The 15151-nt window shown below is 49.3% G+C and overlaps 4 protein-coding genes across 4 annotated transcripts; 2 read left to right on the top strand and 2 right to left on the bottom strand.

Annotated features, from left to right (window-relative positions):
* Nucleotides 1-474: 474 nt before the first annotated feature.
* F5147DRAFT_149633 (uncharacterized protein) lies at nucleotides 475-4518 on the bottom strand. Its single transcript, XM_041428284.1, has 2 exons — nucleotides 3571-4518; nucleotides 475-3513 (listed from the first exon to the last, which is right to left on the bottom strand). The coding sequence occupies exons 1-2, from the start codon at nucleotides 4251-4253 to the stop codon at nucleotides 564-566; spliced, it is 3633 nt and encodes a 1210-aa protein (XP_041293648.1). The 5' UTR covers nucleotides 4254-4518; the 3' UTR covers nucleotides 475-563.
* Nucleotides 4477-6270, bottom strand: F5147DRAFT_691999 (uncharacterized protein). The gene is made up of 2 exons (XM_041437172.1): nucleotides 5956-6270; nucleotides 4477-5921 (listed from the first exon to the last, which is right to left on the bottom strand). The coding sequence occupies exons 1-2, from the start codon at nucleotides 6211-6213 to the stop codon at nucleotides 4878-4880; spliced, it is 1302 nt and encodes a 433-aa protein (XP_041293647.1). The 5' UTR covers nucleotides 6214-6270; the 3' UTR covers nucleotides 4477-4877.
* Nucleotides 6271-7375: 1105 nt separating this feature from the next.
* On the top strand, nucleotides 7376-9643 carry F5147DRAFT_575698 (peptidase S28; the record flags this gene model as incomplete). Its single annotated transcript, XM_041431287.1, has 12 exons — nucleotides 7376-7826; nucleotides 7888-7930; nucleotides 7984-8098; nucleotides 8151-8229; nucleotides 8284-8486; nucleotides 8542-8751; nucleotides 8803-8838; nucleotides 8891-8992; nucleotides 9056-9136; nucleotides 9190-9304; nucleotides 9363-9449; nucleotides 9507-9643. 12 exons carry the CDS (start codon nucleotides 7376-7378, stop codon nucleotides 9641-9643), a joined length of 1659 nt encoding a protein of 552 aa, XP_041293646.1.
* Nucleotides 9644-12337: 2694 nt separating this feature from the next.
* Nucleotides 12338-14926, top strand: F5147DRAFT_691976 (cytochrome P450). The gene is made up of 5 exons (XM_041437171.1): nucleotides 12338-13155; nucleotides 13206-13394; nucleotides 13449-14112; nucleotides 14165-14484; nucleotides 14535-14926. The coding sequence occupies exons 1-5, from the start codon at nucleotides 12830-12832 to the stop codon at nucleotides 14599-14601; spliced, it is 1566 nt and encodes a 521-aa protein (XP_041293645.1). The 5' UTR covers nucleotides 12338-12829; the 3' UTR covers nucleotides 14602-14926.
* Nucleotides 14927-15151: the final 225 nt, after the last annotated feature.

Genomic DNA, 15151 nt, shown 5'->3' with positions numbered 1-15151 from the left:
TTAAGAGCGAGGTTTTATTGGGGATTCTCAGCACCTACAACACACAAACTATGCAGTACGTCTAAACACAACAGTTCGTGGACTATGAGGATTACATGGAAGACTGGTGGGGCATGGATACAAGAGGTGAATATTTAGATGGATATTAGCGGTGCATGATGGTGAGTGATGTACATCTATGTGATAGAGATGGGGTCGTATTAATTTATAACTACAAGAAGAAAAAAAGAAACAGAGACAGGATGTCTGCCCGAGGGATCGCATGGTGGGTAGCGTTGCTGTGAGTGATGTTTTTTCTTCCTTCGTATCATTTCTGCATCATAGAGATTGGTGCAAGTTCAAGCTAGCCTGCTAGCCAGATGCAGATGACGTCGGAGGAGATAGGCATCGTAGACATGGGATGAGTGGAGCACGATGGTTAGTGGGTAGCGGGAGTGGGAGCAGATAGGAAGTCATGGCCGCATCAAAATCAGAAAACTGAAGTCATTCATGAACAAATCACGGGTAAAGCAGTATGCGAACTTACTTCTAGTGGCTCTCGGCAATCGAAAGTTGCACGATCGTTACCTCGCGGTGGCAGATGGTCCACTCCACTCTGGTGTCATAGGTCCCATACCTGTGCTCCCACTTTCAATATTCGACACTCCACCAGTTCCACCTGGCAAAACTTGTGGAGCGCCAGCGGCTAACTCGAAAACGGTAAGAACTTTTTCATCGCTAAATGTCCGGGGTTTGATACTGGGGCGCTTCGCGAAGGATATGGTACCGGATTTATCTTCCCTAAGTAGTTCGGTGGGGCTGGGGCCACGTTTCCACTTCGACGGCGACGAGGACGTGTGGTGCATCTGGCTGCCACTAGCCGAGCTCGGAATGTCCACCACAGGGAACGAGCACGTCCGGGAACCTTGAGTGCGTCTTGTGCTAGGGATCTCCATGTTATCGGGGTTCCTGGAGGGCGTCTTGCAGACATCATCATCATCCAATCTACCCTTCCCCTCGCTGATAATCGACACACTCACCGATTCTGGACTCCCCTCGCTTCCAGTACATTCTCCCCACAACTCTCTCTCCTCGTCCACAATCATAAGGGCACCCTCGATAACCGCTGCGTGCACGAACACATACTGTCGCAAGCTCTGGCAAAGACTCATCCTCTGCTCGCGCATATCTTGAACGACCGTCCAGATAGGATTGGTATGGGACATTAATGGTGCGGGTGACAAATCCTGATGCAGCTGTCGTGGAAGCTTATAGTCGATCACGGCGTAACCCGCCGTACGTTGGTCCAACTCAGATGATGCCTGCTCGGCGTCAGGGATCTTCTCCTCGACGAACTGAGGTACAGGTGGTATTGACGGCGGCGCAACAGCAACTGGCGCTGCAGTGGTCTTGTTGATGGGCTCATGTTGCATAGGTGTACCGGTAGGCTTGATCATTATTTCCTGGTCTGGTGCAGCACTATTGGCAGAGGTCGTTTCGACCGCTTTCAACCTGCTGTTCGTCTTCCTTGACGAATCTTCCGACTCATCTGACGACAAAAGGCCGCTCTTACCACTGGCAGCTTCCAAATCCGCGTTCTTCCCGCTTTCAAAACTTCTCGAAAGGCTCAACAGTTCGTCCGAGCTAGAGTTCGAGCTCGTGCGCGAAACAGGGTCCTCACCATCGAGAAGAGGACCACTACCAATCCCACTCATCGTAGGAAGTGCGGACGTGGAGGAACTCGCCATAGGAGACGAACCGATGATCTGTCGTACCCGGGGACGTAAATTGGAATTGTCGGCCTGGGGGGCGTTGGACTCGTTCGAAACAACACCACCACTGTTGGCTGGTTGCAGCGATGTATATGAAGAATGCGAGGGCCTATCAACGTCCATGGCATCTTCCTCTTCGGTGCCAATACGCACTCCCGACGGCTGGGCCAGTGATCTTGAAAGTTTTTCGCTCGAAAAATCAGAACTCAAATTCGAAAGCGAGGTCACTGAGCTGTCTCTCAGACGAGCGCGCATGAGGCCCACTAACCCTGAATCTGCGCCAGTGCTACCCCAAAAGCCAGAGTTGGATGTGTTCGCCCCAGAGCCTGAGTTGGAGGCGGAGATCGAGTCAGGAACTGAATTGGATTGAGAACTGGAGTGAGAGATGGAGACACAGGAGGAGGGTGGGAAGGGCCCACCACTACCACTTCCCGAGATGCTGCTACTACCACTGCTTCCAGAGCCGGAACCGGACCGCCCGCTCCCTGCCTTGACGTCCACACCAATGCCGCTGCCACTATTACTCCCCACAGAATCGTCAGCGGAGTTCAGCGCAGACGGTTCACTACTATTCGACGCGCTCCCGGGCGAGCTTTGGCGACTAGGGGTAGGCAAGTTCAAAGACATCGAGAGGGGCAAAGGTGGAGGCAACTCTGTCTCCTGTTCTTCTTCGCCGGGGTGCGTTTGGTCCAGTACTTTCTCGGCCCATTCCCTCGTCGACGAGCTCGTGTTCTGCCATCTCGTATCTAGATCCGCCGTATTTTCTGTAAAAGGTACGTGCACGACAAGCGACTCCGAAGAGCTCGTCTCGCCTTCTTTGGCTGTAGCTTTGTGTGGGTAATGACGACGAGATTTCTTGCGGTCGCCTATGACGAGAGGGACAGTCCCAACAATCTTCTCCTTCAACATCTCCTTCTCTTTCACCTGATTCGCAACCACATCTATCCCACCGCTCTCCGCAACCACACTTTCGCCCCTCTGCATAACAGCGCCAACAGCAACGCACACACGAGCCTGAGCTCGAGCCCTGAGTTCCCTCCTCTGCTTCAACTCCCTCTTAATCGCATCTAACACAGCATCCACAGCAATGAACCCGCCTGTCCTGCCCACACCCGCCGAGCAATGCAACAGCACAGGCGGGGTGGACCCAAGCGCAAACGCAGCAATGCCCGTCTTCGAGTCAAGATCAGGATGCCGCCACCCCTTGCGTCCATGCTTCTTCCTAGAATATGCATCTCCAAGCGGCGGGGACGAGAAAAAGTACCCTCCTCGCGATATAAAATCAAAGCTCCGCCCTGGGGACCCAGAGGATGGTGAGAGGGAGGAGCCGGAGTTTGATTGATAACCAGAAGGGGATGGACCTGGAGTGCTTTCTTGGACAGCTCGCTCGACGCGCTTCATGAGCTCTAGCACGCCGCGAGGATCGTCAGGTACATTCATGTCGGGCCAATCCAGATATTGCAGATGCGTCACTTTTCTAGGTGGAACGCCTGGGTAACCGCGATGGCTGAGCGCAAAGGTCCTCACGATCATAGTTGGCTGCGTCGAGCCCTTATCACGCTCGCGCGGGGACATGAAGAACCCAATGTCAGCGGAGCTGTTGGAGGAAACAGAAGGTGAGATGGGCGGGGAGGTGTCGAGGAGCTGTAACTGAAGAGGTCCATAGGATGACTCTACCCAGTACGTCCCACATTTGACCATGGCATTCTCAATCTCGCGCGTGAGCATGACGATTACATGAACGTTCTGTTCCCAGACGAGACTAATGTTTCATTAGCATTCACGAAGACAAAGAAGGTTGATAGTAAATAGGACTCACGTCCAAAAATCAACGAATGTCGCAGGTAACGGGCCTTGCGTAGCGATATAACGTTTACGCGTGCCCAAGGGCTGCACATATGACGCGTTGACGTAATCATCTACGGGTGAGGGGTCGCGTGGTGTATCTTTCGGAGAGACCACCGTCATGTTGAATTGTGGCAAAATCGTGCTCGTGGCCGAAGTCGGTCCTTGGCTGATAGGTCCACAGGGCAACGTCAAGTTGAACATCTCCCGTTGATACCCAAGGGGTGTGTAAGAGGGTATGACCAATGGTGAGACGGTTTTGGGCCCTGCACTCTGAGGCGATCTTGGCAGAGTACTCAAACTAGACGGTGACAGAAAATCTCCCGATCGTTGTTGCGCGCGCGTGTCCAGCCGAGGCGGGAATAGCAGTGCGTCTTCTGGAATCGGAGGGATCTGCGAATTTTCTGAAGAAGGGAAGGCTGGGAAGTAGGCGTCACGTCCGCCGCCACTACTGCGTGGAAATGAATGGAAGGATGTCATAGATATACCCCCGCGCGTCAGAGTAGACGAGGGAGGGCCAAAAGGTGTCACGGGCATGGAGAGCGGTGTGTGGAAAGCGGATTGCGAATAGAACGGCGTCATCGGCACAAAAGACGGAGGCGGCATACCTGACGATGATGCCGTACATGTGGGATTTATATCGATGCTCATAAGCATATTCCGGTCATCTTCCGGTACGTTTGGCGATGGAGCTGCTGAAAGTAAGGCGAATTGGGATTCTGGCGAATATGGAAACGTGGTACTCGATTCGGAGCCGGTCGTCCCAATAGCTGCACGGCCGGAAGCGACTTTTTTCTTGTCGTCCTTGTCTCGCTTGGGGCTATACCCTGGATGTGACCCTCGGTGACGGACATCATGAAGCCGAACACGAGCATGCTCGAAGGGCCATATATGGTTGTACCTGAAGAAACGGAATGAGTTTGGGTTGGGGTTTTGATAGGACGTGCGGAGGAAAGACGTCGTGTTAATGTAAGTAAATTTTTAAATACAAAAAAATGCACGATGACTACGATGACAGGCGCAAAATCACTAATACCATCAAGAAAACCCATCCAAGATCGTCGGATCATAAATTAGCAGGAGCTTGGCAGAGCGGCTTTGGCACACGAAAGAGTTAAACGAAACGTTTAAGACATCAGATGACGACGTGTGGAGCCCCACATTGGTCAGGTGTGCCATGTCACACCAGTGACGCAATGAGGGGTCAAAACATCGTGGGGTATACAACCATGAAGAAGCCAAACGACATCGAAACAAACACGACAATAAGAATAAAAAGGCTCACCTATTCTTGGCTCCTTTCTCGACGCCTGCCGTAATACTAAATGGAAATGCACCTTGAACGGGGGTGGAAGGAAGGGTCTTTGCGCCTGCTGCAGTAGCAGAACGTGCACCGACACCGATGATACCCTGCCCGGCCTCACCCACTGTATAGGCTTGACCAGCAGCAGCATACGCGCTGACCTCGCTTTCCCGTGCATGGTGCTCCATGACGCTTCTCAGACGCCTTTGCTCTGCCAATTCTATGCGGTAAAACTGCATGGCAAGAGTTTCAGCGCCTTCCTCAACGTCAGGGTCATTCGAGTCTGGCTCAGATTCATGTGGATCATCAGAACTCTCGCTGCCGCTCTCTACACTGGTTTCCCCTGGAAATGGAGAAGAGCGAGAGGGACGAATGGCAGAACGACCAGCGATATCTTGAAGCCAACGAAATGGGAGGTCTTTGGTGCGTCTTCGTACACGCCTGGGAAGACGGAGGGGGATACGTTCCGTTATTCCCTGACTGAGTTCCAAGTTCTGGCGGATGGTATCGAAGAAAGGGTTAGCAGCATTTGCGATTGCCGGTGTACCCGAAGCTGCGTTTGCAGCTGTTGTCGTTGAAAGCGAAAAGGCGGCCTTTGGAAGATGTTTTGTGCGCAATGCTCCAGAGGAGGGAGTGCCTTCTGGATCGTCCTCGTCTGGACTAGGGTGATCGGTTGTGGCGCAGTGACGTGCATCTCGCCACACAGCCTGAAAACCGCCTTTCACCCAGGCAAGTTCGCCTGTGAAACCCTCTGCGCGAAATTTTCTGAACAGACCAGCAATATTACTGGTGTCGGGAACGAGGACAGAATCAGCGTCATATACCAATATATGTTTTGCGGTTGGCCATGCTGCGAATCTTGCGCGCGCAGATGAGGAAGGGAGCATTTGAATCAGTTTGGAGAGACCAAAGAGAGGGCGCTTGATGAGAGTACTTGGTATGCTAAGGGAGAGGGCTCGGTGAATACGGGCGGCGGTATGAGCGGCATGTGGGCGGATATCGAGGATGAGAAGTGGAGGGGTCTGCGAGGTAAGCTGCGAGGTCGGAGGGGTTAACTGGTATGAAGGTGGATGATGACGACGACAACGATACAGGTTTCGAGGGGGGTGGAAGAATTGGTTTAGGTGGTAAAATGAAATTTTGTGGAAGTGATTGTTGTTCGTCGGGGAGAATACGTGCGGTGAGAAGATCAGCGGATCCGAAGCGTGCTGCGATAGCATGAGCAAATGAAGCGACATTCTCTTGATCTGTTGAATGTCCTCTTCCCTGTTGACCAGAGAACGGTACGCTGGTGAAGAAATCTTTGTTGCTCATCGCAGACAGTAGTAACAAAGGGCGCCTGGCCTCAGTGACCGTGAGGTTGTAATTACGTTCTTACCTTGAATTTTTGGTTCTCGGACTCGAAACAGAATCAAGCTTATCCTTTGTCACGGGATCTGATGTCATAAGGGCTAGATCACGCTCTAGACCATGACGCCATTCTCCCTGTTATCGCTTACTAATACTTATCAAATTTTAACTCTGAAGTACATTTTAAAGACTGCTGAGGAACAAGAGTTAAACTCGATTAAATGGCCTTCTAAATAGTAGAGTCATCCACAGAAATGTGGGTCATATGGTAATATTGCTGATATATTTATTGAAAAATAGTAAGAATATATACCTCCACTTTTAGAAATTTCCGACACACTTACTCCACATCGTGTTGGAACATTGATTACACCGCTTCTTGGCTTTATACCTCCCGTGCACTGAAACGGCCGTGTAAATGTGTACGCGTGCGTAATCGATTCTACCAACTGAATACTGATCGCACTTGCGGTCCGATGGCATCAATCCAAATCTCTGTTCGAAGTTTATGCACTGACACACAGTACGAGCGCTGACAACACGAATTTTCGGGTCTATCACTGTCTGGCAAGTTCAACGAAAGAAATCTGCCAGGGAAAAATGTTCGAGTAACAATATCATCATGGCAGTACATCACGGTATGAGACCTAGCCTTTGTGATGAGCCAACCTTCTGGGCCTGGCACGCCTAATAGGCTGTGCGGGTACATATATCCCCGAGTGGAACGGCTCTGCACTGTGGTGATGATCAGTGACGATAGGTGACGCGGTGACAACTCTCTTAGTACGGGCTACGTGGCTTAGAACCGTGTATTGGTAATTGAATTCAAGACCCGCAGACTAATCTTGTCCTTGAAATTTCATGTATGACTTTGACGAGTCTGTTTAGTTGATGCTGCAAGTGGCAATCTTTGCTAGTCGTTTGCAACGATGTTGTCTGTGATAAACTCGGGGGTTCCGCGCCCGCGGCGGCCCGTCCGCTAAGATATGTCATTTCTCACCAAAGCAATGTGTTGAACGTCGTGGAACCGAATTTACTCACAACTCAACGTTCAACAGTCGTCGACTCTAGTTGTAACTTGGTAGTAACTGACACATTACTAACCAGTTCGAAACCAAGGGCCACAATGAGGCTGGCCATCGCTCTATTTTCCTCAACCCTCTTGCTCACAGCTAATGCAGCATCTGCAAGCGGAGCAGATTACATTCGTGCCTATGGTGCTCAAGGAGTCAACCTCTGGAGGCTCGCCAACCAAGGAAGACAAAAGGATAGCCATATCATCCAAAGACCAGTTCTGGTCGTCCAAGATAACAGCAACATCGAAGAACCCAATGAGTTCCCGGACCAATGGTTCACGCAACCCATAGATCATTTTGCAAACTCGTCAGACACGTTCAAGCAGCGGTACTGGATCAATACACGACATTATACCCCCGGTTCTAATGGCCCAGTGATCGTTTTGGATGGCGGTGAGACCAGCGGCGAGGACCGTATTCCCTTCTTGGATACTGGTATCGTTGAGATATTAGCCAGGGCGACAGGAGGAATCGGAATCGTACTCGAGCACCGTTATTATGGTGAGCTCCCGAGGATCCTCAGACAACTTTACTCGCATTTGACGTATTCATAATTGCGCAGGAAAGTCTATACCTGTCTCAGACTTCTCCACTGACAACCTGAGGTGAACTACCTGCATGCACGTATCACACGCATTTGAGAATTGACAGCGTATAGATGGTTGAACAACGATCAAGCTGCCGCTGACTCGGCTCGTTTTATGGCAAAAGTGACGTTTCCTGGCATTGATGAGGATCTGACAGCTCCGAATACTCCGTGGATATACTATGGCGTAGGGCATCATAATTGGTGGATAAGACAACGTTACTTACCAGCAATAACAGGGTTCCTATGCCGGCGCTCGAGCAGCTCATATGAAAGTTCTATATCCCGATCTCGTCTACGGCGCAATTGCTTCCAGCGGTAAGTTATAGGAACGATACACACAAGTCCATCTGTGAATTGACTCGCCAACAGGCGTGACGCACGCCACACTATCAAACTGGGAATATTACGAGATCATTCGAAACGCTGCAGACCCCACATGCGCTAGGAAACTCGAGCACACCACCCTAGCAATCGATGCCCTCCTGGGCGTGCCTTTTGCGAAGCGCATTATCAAGTCATTGTTTGGTCTCGAGGATCTCGCGCACGACGATGATTTCGTTTCCGTTTTGGAGGTACGCCTCCAACCCGTCGTGAATCGTCTGCGTGTGTTGACGGTGCAAAAACCAGTCTCCTCTTGGTTATTGGCAAGCTAAAGTCTGGGACCCTGCTGTCGGGAGCACCAAATTTGACCAATTCTGTACTTTCTTGGATAAGCCTATCCTTGGAAATGGTAGTGTTTCGTCGTTACCCATCGGTCATGAAGACCGCCTCGTTCATCTTCCTGGTGGCATCGAGCTCGACTTCTCAATCCTAAACTACGCCCAATATATCAAAGAGGTAAGGATCATTGAATCTGGCTAGTAGGATGTGATCTCTGAGCACCAGTAGAACTATGTCTCACAATGCAAAACGTCTGTCGAGGATGTAAGCCCTATCGTCGCATGTCGAATACTTTCTGACGAAAGAAAACAAACAGTGTTTCGGTACCTACAACGATAGCAATTTTCTTGCCACTGGTGTAGACCAGGAATGGCGGTTGTGGTTATTCCAGGTTTGCACAGAATGGGGTTACTTCTCGGTGAGTTGTCAAACACGCGCTTTCCTCGAGCGGTTCATGAATGCATGCATACCTTCATTGTAGACCGCCCCTCCCGACCCAGCCCACCCACGAATCGTCTCCAAGTTATTGACACTAGAATACTCGTCGAAGATCTGCAGACAGGTGTGTTGGAGTTGGTTCACGCAAGCAGCGGGACTTACGTGGACATCGACTAGGCTTACCCAGCTGGGAAGTACTTTATTGTACCGCCCATGCCCAATATCACTGCTGTGAACGCACTGGGTGATTTCGCGATTTCTGCCGACAGGCTAGCCATCATCGATGGCGAGGGTGAGTTTTCTTCATCGTGCTGTTCACTTAGGCGCAACATGCTAATCCCCGTGTCAAGTCGACCCTTGGAGGCCTTGTACGCCCCACAGCGATTACGCAGCTGACCGCGAGGATACGATTCTCCAACCTTTTAAGCTCATTCCAAGTACGTATTGACAGTCTGACTGCTACATGTATATGCATCTGACGGCGGTCGATTCAGACGCTGTTCATCATTATGATGAGTACGGATTGAAGAATATCAGCAATGAGCCTGTGGAAATTAGAAAGATTCATGGGGAGATGATTGTTTTCGTCATGGAGTGGTTGAAGGATTTCAAAGCACCAGGTTCGCGATGATTTCCCGTTATCAGAGCGTACGCTCGAAGATATATGGGCAATCAATTTCATATCTTCCTTGTTCGACGGTTGTGGGTTCATTGAACAAGCGGGATGGGTTGCTTCCGATTGTCCGACTTTGTGACCGAAAAATGTAATGCGATGCGCGAAGGTAATTAGGTCCCTGCAACGTTTAACAGGGTCACAACTGTGTGGGTTTGTTGAGTTCAGGGGAGAATATGTTATTATATTCCCATCCCACCAAAGACGGCCGACGTACGTCCATGCAAGATAGGAATCGACTTATTTTTCTCACTGCTTGCATCACAGCTCCAGTCATTGAAATTGCCTATCGTAGTCGATTGGGCTACGATGCACTTCTCTGGTTTGCAATTTCGACATGGGGTTGAAGTGCCTTCAGCTCCAACGGACCCGCGACCATTTCAGACTGAATCTAGAACGTGAACCAAATTTGTATGAGAACACATGTTCGTAGGATCTGGGATGCTCGTCATGACTCATCAATCATATCGAGTTGCCACCCCAGTCCGGGCCGAACACGAGGATCTGGAACTTCCGGAAGAGTACACCGAACAATGCGTCGAAGCTAGCTGTGGTGGCCCCCTCTTTGTTGTTCTGTCATCAGGATCATTTGGCAGATATAGAAAGGCAAATCAAAGGCTCGTTGCCCATCGATGCATCATTCTCCTAGCCTCCTCATACACACGCTCCCGTCCTATACGTCATCGTTAGTTGACATACCTACACTGAAATTCAATAGTAGAACTCATCCCACTTCATCGGAGTCATCCAAATGCTGAGCATTAAACTCTCTAACGCTAAGGATAAGGTGTAGTCCTCGCACAAACAGTTGCACGAGCCCCAAAAATGCAAGAATACGAGAATAAACCTGATTTCCCACAGTGAACAATTCCTACGGAAATAATGAACAGGGGCATGGCATATACAGTAACAAACGGCTTACCTTTTGGGAGAGAAATCACCCAGGTGGAAGCAGGAACCAGCAACAAAGCTAACGCACGCAGAATGTCAGCCCAAAACTTATGATGACCAAATTCAAATTATAAGTTCACCTTGCGAAATAAAGCATGTGAATTTTCATCGACACCACGAAACAGTCGCCCACGTTTGATCCTGTCGATGGTTGTCGACGGAAATGTTTTACAGCAACCCAGACTGCAAGACACAGTGTGATGGCCTCCCATACGGTACCGAGTATCTAAGTCTTTGGGCTCAGAAGTTGGTCATCTCCCTGAAAGTCAAAATTGCACTGGTAGTTGCCAGAGAAAACGGATTCCTCTGAAATCCGCCTGATGAGTTTCATGCCCTTGAATCTTTCGACCATAGTTGAAGCTTACCTCCTGAAGTATCTTTATCTGATATTACGACCATTACTGCGCAGGCGATCGAGACGGTCGAGAAGATGGCAACGGGGAAGATCAGCACCCTCTTAGATTACTGGTACATGGCATGTAACCGAGTGATCATGATGACTCCCATGATGACTCAGTTGAGCCGATATCACCGAGGTATCGAACTCACTGCCCAGCATGGTATACTATTTAGAAAACATGAAACAGCACGCATGATAAAACATACAGTATGTTGACGCTGATTGCGAGACGGTTTACCAGCACAGCGCTGACTTGTAGGCTTGCACACATACACAACGTATGGTGCCACAATGTAGCCCACCTAGTAGAATATTTCGAACTTAGCACAACTTGCAAATCGTATCGATAACACGAGCTACTCACACTGAGATATAGGAAAATCATTTGACCAACGTTGGTTCTGCCTCGAATCAATTGTATCATAATGTCGTTCCTCTGATGTGGGACCCTGCTCACCCCGATCAAATTAACCTGTGAAACGATTCTGAGTGAAGTTCTTGTAATGATGTCAACTTGGCTCCTGTTCGAATGACAAGACTGGAAATACTATGTGATGACGGAAATAGTTCTTCGGTGTCATGTTGCTCACTCCAATCGTATATCATAGCAACAGAGGCAACTGCGAAATGGGACCGTAATAAAACTTAAATGAGAAATCACCACCATTATTCGAGTGAGTCCACGCACCAATTAAATAGCTGAAAAAACGATATACATTAAGGTACGGCCACAGACTGGGGTTATATTCGAGGATGTGTGCCAGTGAGAGTTGAATGCGGTGGACGCCCTGTAACGCTGGCATTATTCAAACTGATATACCACCATTCAGCGCTTCTCATCAAAATAGGCGGCTTGAATAGAAAAGAAGTAGAACGTGGAAATCTCGGGACACAAGGACTTCGTCAGCACAAACCTGGCTTGTATACGGTCGAGACTATCTTTGCAGCCCTCCGAAGGATGCAGCAATTCAGAAAATATGTCTCTACCAGTTGATGGGGACGATCTTGGCGCAGCTCGCATGGTGGTATGCATTTTCGTTGCTCAGTTATACATCTTAGAAATGATGATAGTTGTTCTTTCCAGTAAGAGCAAAGCAGTGTCACGCGCAGATAACTTGGAGATGTCATTCGCGTTGGTTCCAGGAGCACCATTGATGTGATGTATAGTCATCCATCTAACGCAGACCTCGTGCTGTGTCTCAATATGGAGAAGATATGCGCTCTCGGCTCCACTTGGCTAGCCTAGGGAGCGTAACATCTAAAGCTATAAGTAGCCACATCAACTGTCAACAAAAGTGGTGCGCAGAAAACTCACCTTTCTTACCAACGTCCTCACACTCCATTGAATTCATCATGCCCAGGTTATGCGATTAAAGTCGCATCAATTTGCACAGCCAGGCGACTGGCCTTGTAAATACATGATGCCATCATGGCTCACATGGAAATAGAAAGGTAAATGCAAGATGTTTGTTTGCTAGTATCGCAGGGGGGTACCTGAGTTTGATGGTTTCCGTCCTCACAGGCTGGTCAACATTGTTGCGTAGGAAGGACATCTTCCAAACATCTTCGGTACGTTGTCCATGCCTTGCGGCTATTTACGGACCGCACTCGTGACTCTAACGCCCATTCCCAGGCCCATCGACTGATTTTGTATTCTAGCCAATCAAAATCATCCAAAGTTTTGTTTTTCCTTAAAGCCTTTGAGTTTGTTCTCGGCGACCCTCGTTACGCTTATTCCTTCTACAGTCAAGATTACGAACAGTACTTCTGGTCACCTCTTCGCTTGATTGGCTATGGCATCATTTATCCGCCAATTCACCTCTTCCGCGGTACTGCCTATAGCATCTTCCACCTCCAACTCATTCGTTGATATTCCCATCCCATCATTCATTATTTCTAATTCAAAGTCTGCAACCTGGTTGTATACAACCGTTGCCATCGTCGGCGCTCTCCTCTTGCTTGAACAGTCTGTTTACAGATCCAAGAAAAAGCACTTACCTGGCGATTCATGGACAATCCCAATTATTGGAAAGTTTGCAGACTCCATGAAACCAACTATGGAGGGCTACATGAAACAGTGGAACTCTGGCGCCTTGAGTGCTATAAGCGTGTTTAACATGTTGGTTTGACTTCAGTTATGATTGACTGCTCTTCTGAACGTGCTCTCAGTTTCATTGTCATGGCTTCATCTAATGAGTATTCGCGGAAAATCCTGAATTCCCCGGCTCACGCTGAGCCTTGCCTGGTGCACTCAGCAAAGCAAATTCTCATGCCTGACAATTGGGTATTCCTAAATGGGAAATCTCATGTCGAGTACCGCAAAGTCCTGAACACTTTGTTTACCCGTAAAGCTCTTAGGTCAGTACTTTTAATCATTCTCGTCACATCGTTTTTCCTAATTTCCCACTCTAGTATCTACATTGGTATTCAGGATGCGATTGCTCGCAAACACTTCAGTCAATGGCTTGCGGACGCGCAGAAAGATCCTTCACCACAGTCTATTATGATGACCGCGCGTCACCTCAACATGATCACTTCCCTTCGTGTTTTCTGCGGCGATCACATTCCCGAGCATGGCGCTATTGAGATAAGCGAGAAATACTGGGACATCACGCAAGCCCTCGAACTCGTCAACTTCCCTTTGGCCGTCCCTGGTACAAAAGTGTACAGAGCCATACAAGCCCGCAAGGTCGCCATCAAGTGGTTGGAGCTTGCTGCATCCAAGGCCAAAACCTCCGTCGCCAACGGCTGCGAGCCTGAATGCATGTTGGACGAATGGGTCAAGGAGTTGGAGGCCCCAGGATACAAGGGCCGTAAGGATTTCAGCGACCGCGAGATGGCTATGGTTGTGTTCTCATTCTTGTTTGCGTCGCAGGATGCTATGAGTAGTGGGTTGATTTACGGGTTCCAGCACTTGGCAGACAATCCCGACATTTTGGCCAAAATCAGGGAAGAACAGTACCGTGTTCGTGCTGGAGATGTTGACAAACCAATCACCCTTGAAATGCTCGAGCAAATGCCATACCTGAAGGCGTTTGTCAAGGAGAGCATGCGTGTCAAGCCTCCCGTAACCATGGTTTGTGCTTCGTGTGAACTTGACGACGTCTTACTGAAACATCTTCACTTAGGTTCCTTACAGGACGACAAAGGCTTTCCCTATCTCTAATGATTATACTGTTCCCGCAAATAGCATGGTGATACCCTCATTCTACAACTCCCTGCATGATCCCTCTGTTTTCCCCGAGCACGATAAGCTCATCCCTGACCGTTGGCTGGATCCCAACAGCTCCGCTAACACGAACCCGAGGAACTACTTGGTCTTTGGTAGCGGACCCCACAAATGCGTTGGTATAGAGTACGCGACGATGAACATCGGACTAGTTCTTGCCACCGCGAGCGTGTTGATGGACTGGGAACACCATATTACACCCGAAAGCGATCAGGTCCAGTGAGTATCATGACGCGCCCGCGTTAATTGCGCGCTAACAAGTTTTGCAGAATCATTGCAACTTTGTTCCCTAAAGACGGATGCCTCATGAAGTTTGCCCCCCGTCCACGACCCTGATTGTTTTAGCATATGGCTTTTGTTTATACCCCCCATTAGGACTTGCATTTAATTTTTTTAGATACATTCATCATCATTCTTGGGCTGGAATCATAGGTTCTACATTTTTGGTCAGACGCGAATCGTGGCAGTCAGCATATGGGCAGTGATTGCGACCCTATATTACGCATCGCGACGTGGCTTTCGCTGCGGCGGAGAGTACACCAAGCAAGAGGTTTTGCGCAAAACCTCCTTGATCATTTCCAAAGTTACGGGGCAGAAAGACCGCCGACATACGTTCACAGTAAATACTAGTTTATCTATTACAGCACACAAATTCAACAGCTGTTATGAATCAATTCATCGTGTTTGAAAACTTTGACAAATACTTGATGCGGCGAGTCCGCATCTCTAGCTACAAGTTGGGAACAGCGAAGCCTCTACCCAGCGGCCGAGGCCTCGAGGCTTGGCACGTTCCCTGTATCTGCGGACCACCCCACACCATCGTTAAACGTTAGTCCATTAAGACCTTTCGGTATCTCTAAGATACACTTCGTTTGGCATGCAAGTA

Source organism: Suillus discolor (genome assembly GCF_016758755.1).
Source record: "Suillus discolor strain FC423 chromosome Unknown F5147scaffold_23, whole genome shotgun sequence".
In the NCBI taxonomy this organism is placed as follows: Eukaryota; Fungi; Basidiomycota; class Agaricomycetes; order Boletales; family Suillaceae; genus Suillus; species Suillus discolor.
Note: the sequence above shows the minus strand (reverse complement) of the source record. Positions and strands in the feature narration are given on the sequence as shown.

Coding starts and splice junctions, on each gene's coding strand:
- F5147DRAFT_149633 (XM_041428284.1), bottom strand. CDS start 4,253: ATGCTTATGAGCATCGATATAAATCCCACATGTACGGCATCATCGTCA. Junction 3,514..3,570: donor ACATTCGTTGATTTTTGGAC/GTGAGTCCTATT, acceptor ATGAAACATTAG/TCTCGTCTGGGAACAGAACG.
- F5147DRAFT_691999 (XM_041437172.1), bottom strand. CDS start 6,213: ATGAGCAACAAAGATTTCTTCACCAGCGTACCGTTCTCTGGTCAACAG. Junction 5,922..5,955: donor CATCATCCACCTTCATACCA/GTTAACCCCTCC, acceptor CTTACCTCGCAG/ACCCCTCCACTTCTCATCCT.
- F5147DRAFT_691976 (XM_041437171.1), top strand. CDS start 12,830: ATGGCATCATTTATCCGCCAATTCACCTCTTCCGCGGTACTGCCTATA. Junction 13,395..13,448: donor TTTACCCGTAAAGCTCTTAG/GTCAGTACTTTT, acceptor TTCCCACTCTAG/TATCTACATTGGTATTCAGG. Junction 14,485..14,534: donor CCCGAAAGCGATCAGGTCCA/GTGAGTATCATG, acceptor CAAGTTTTGCAG/AATCATTGCAACTTTGTTCC.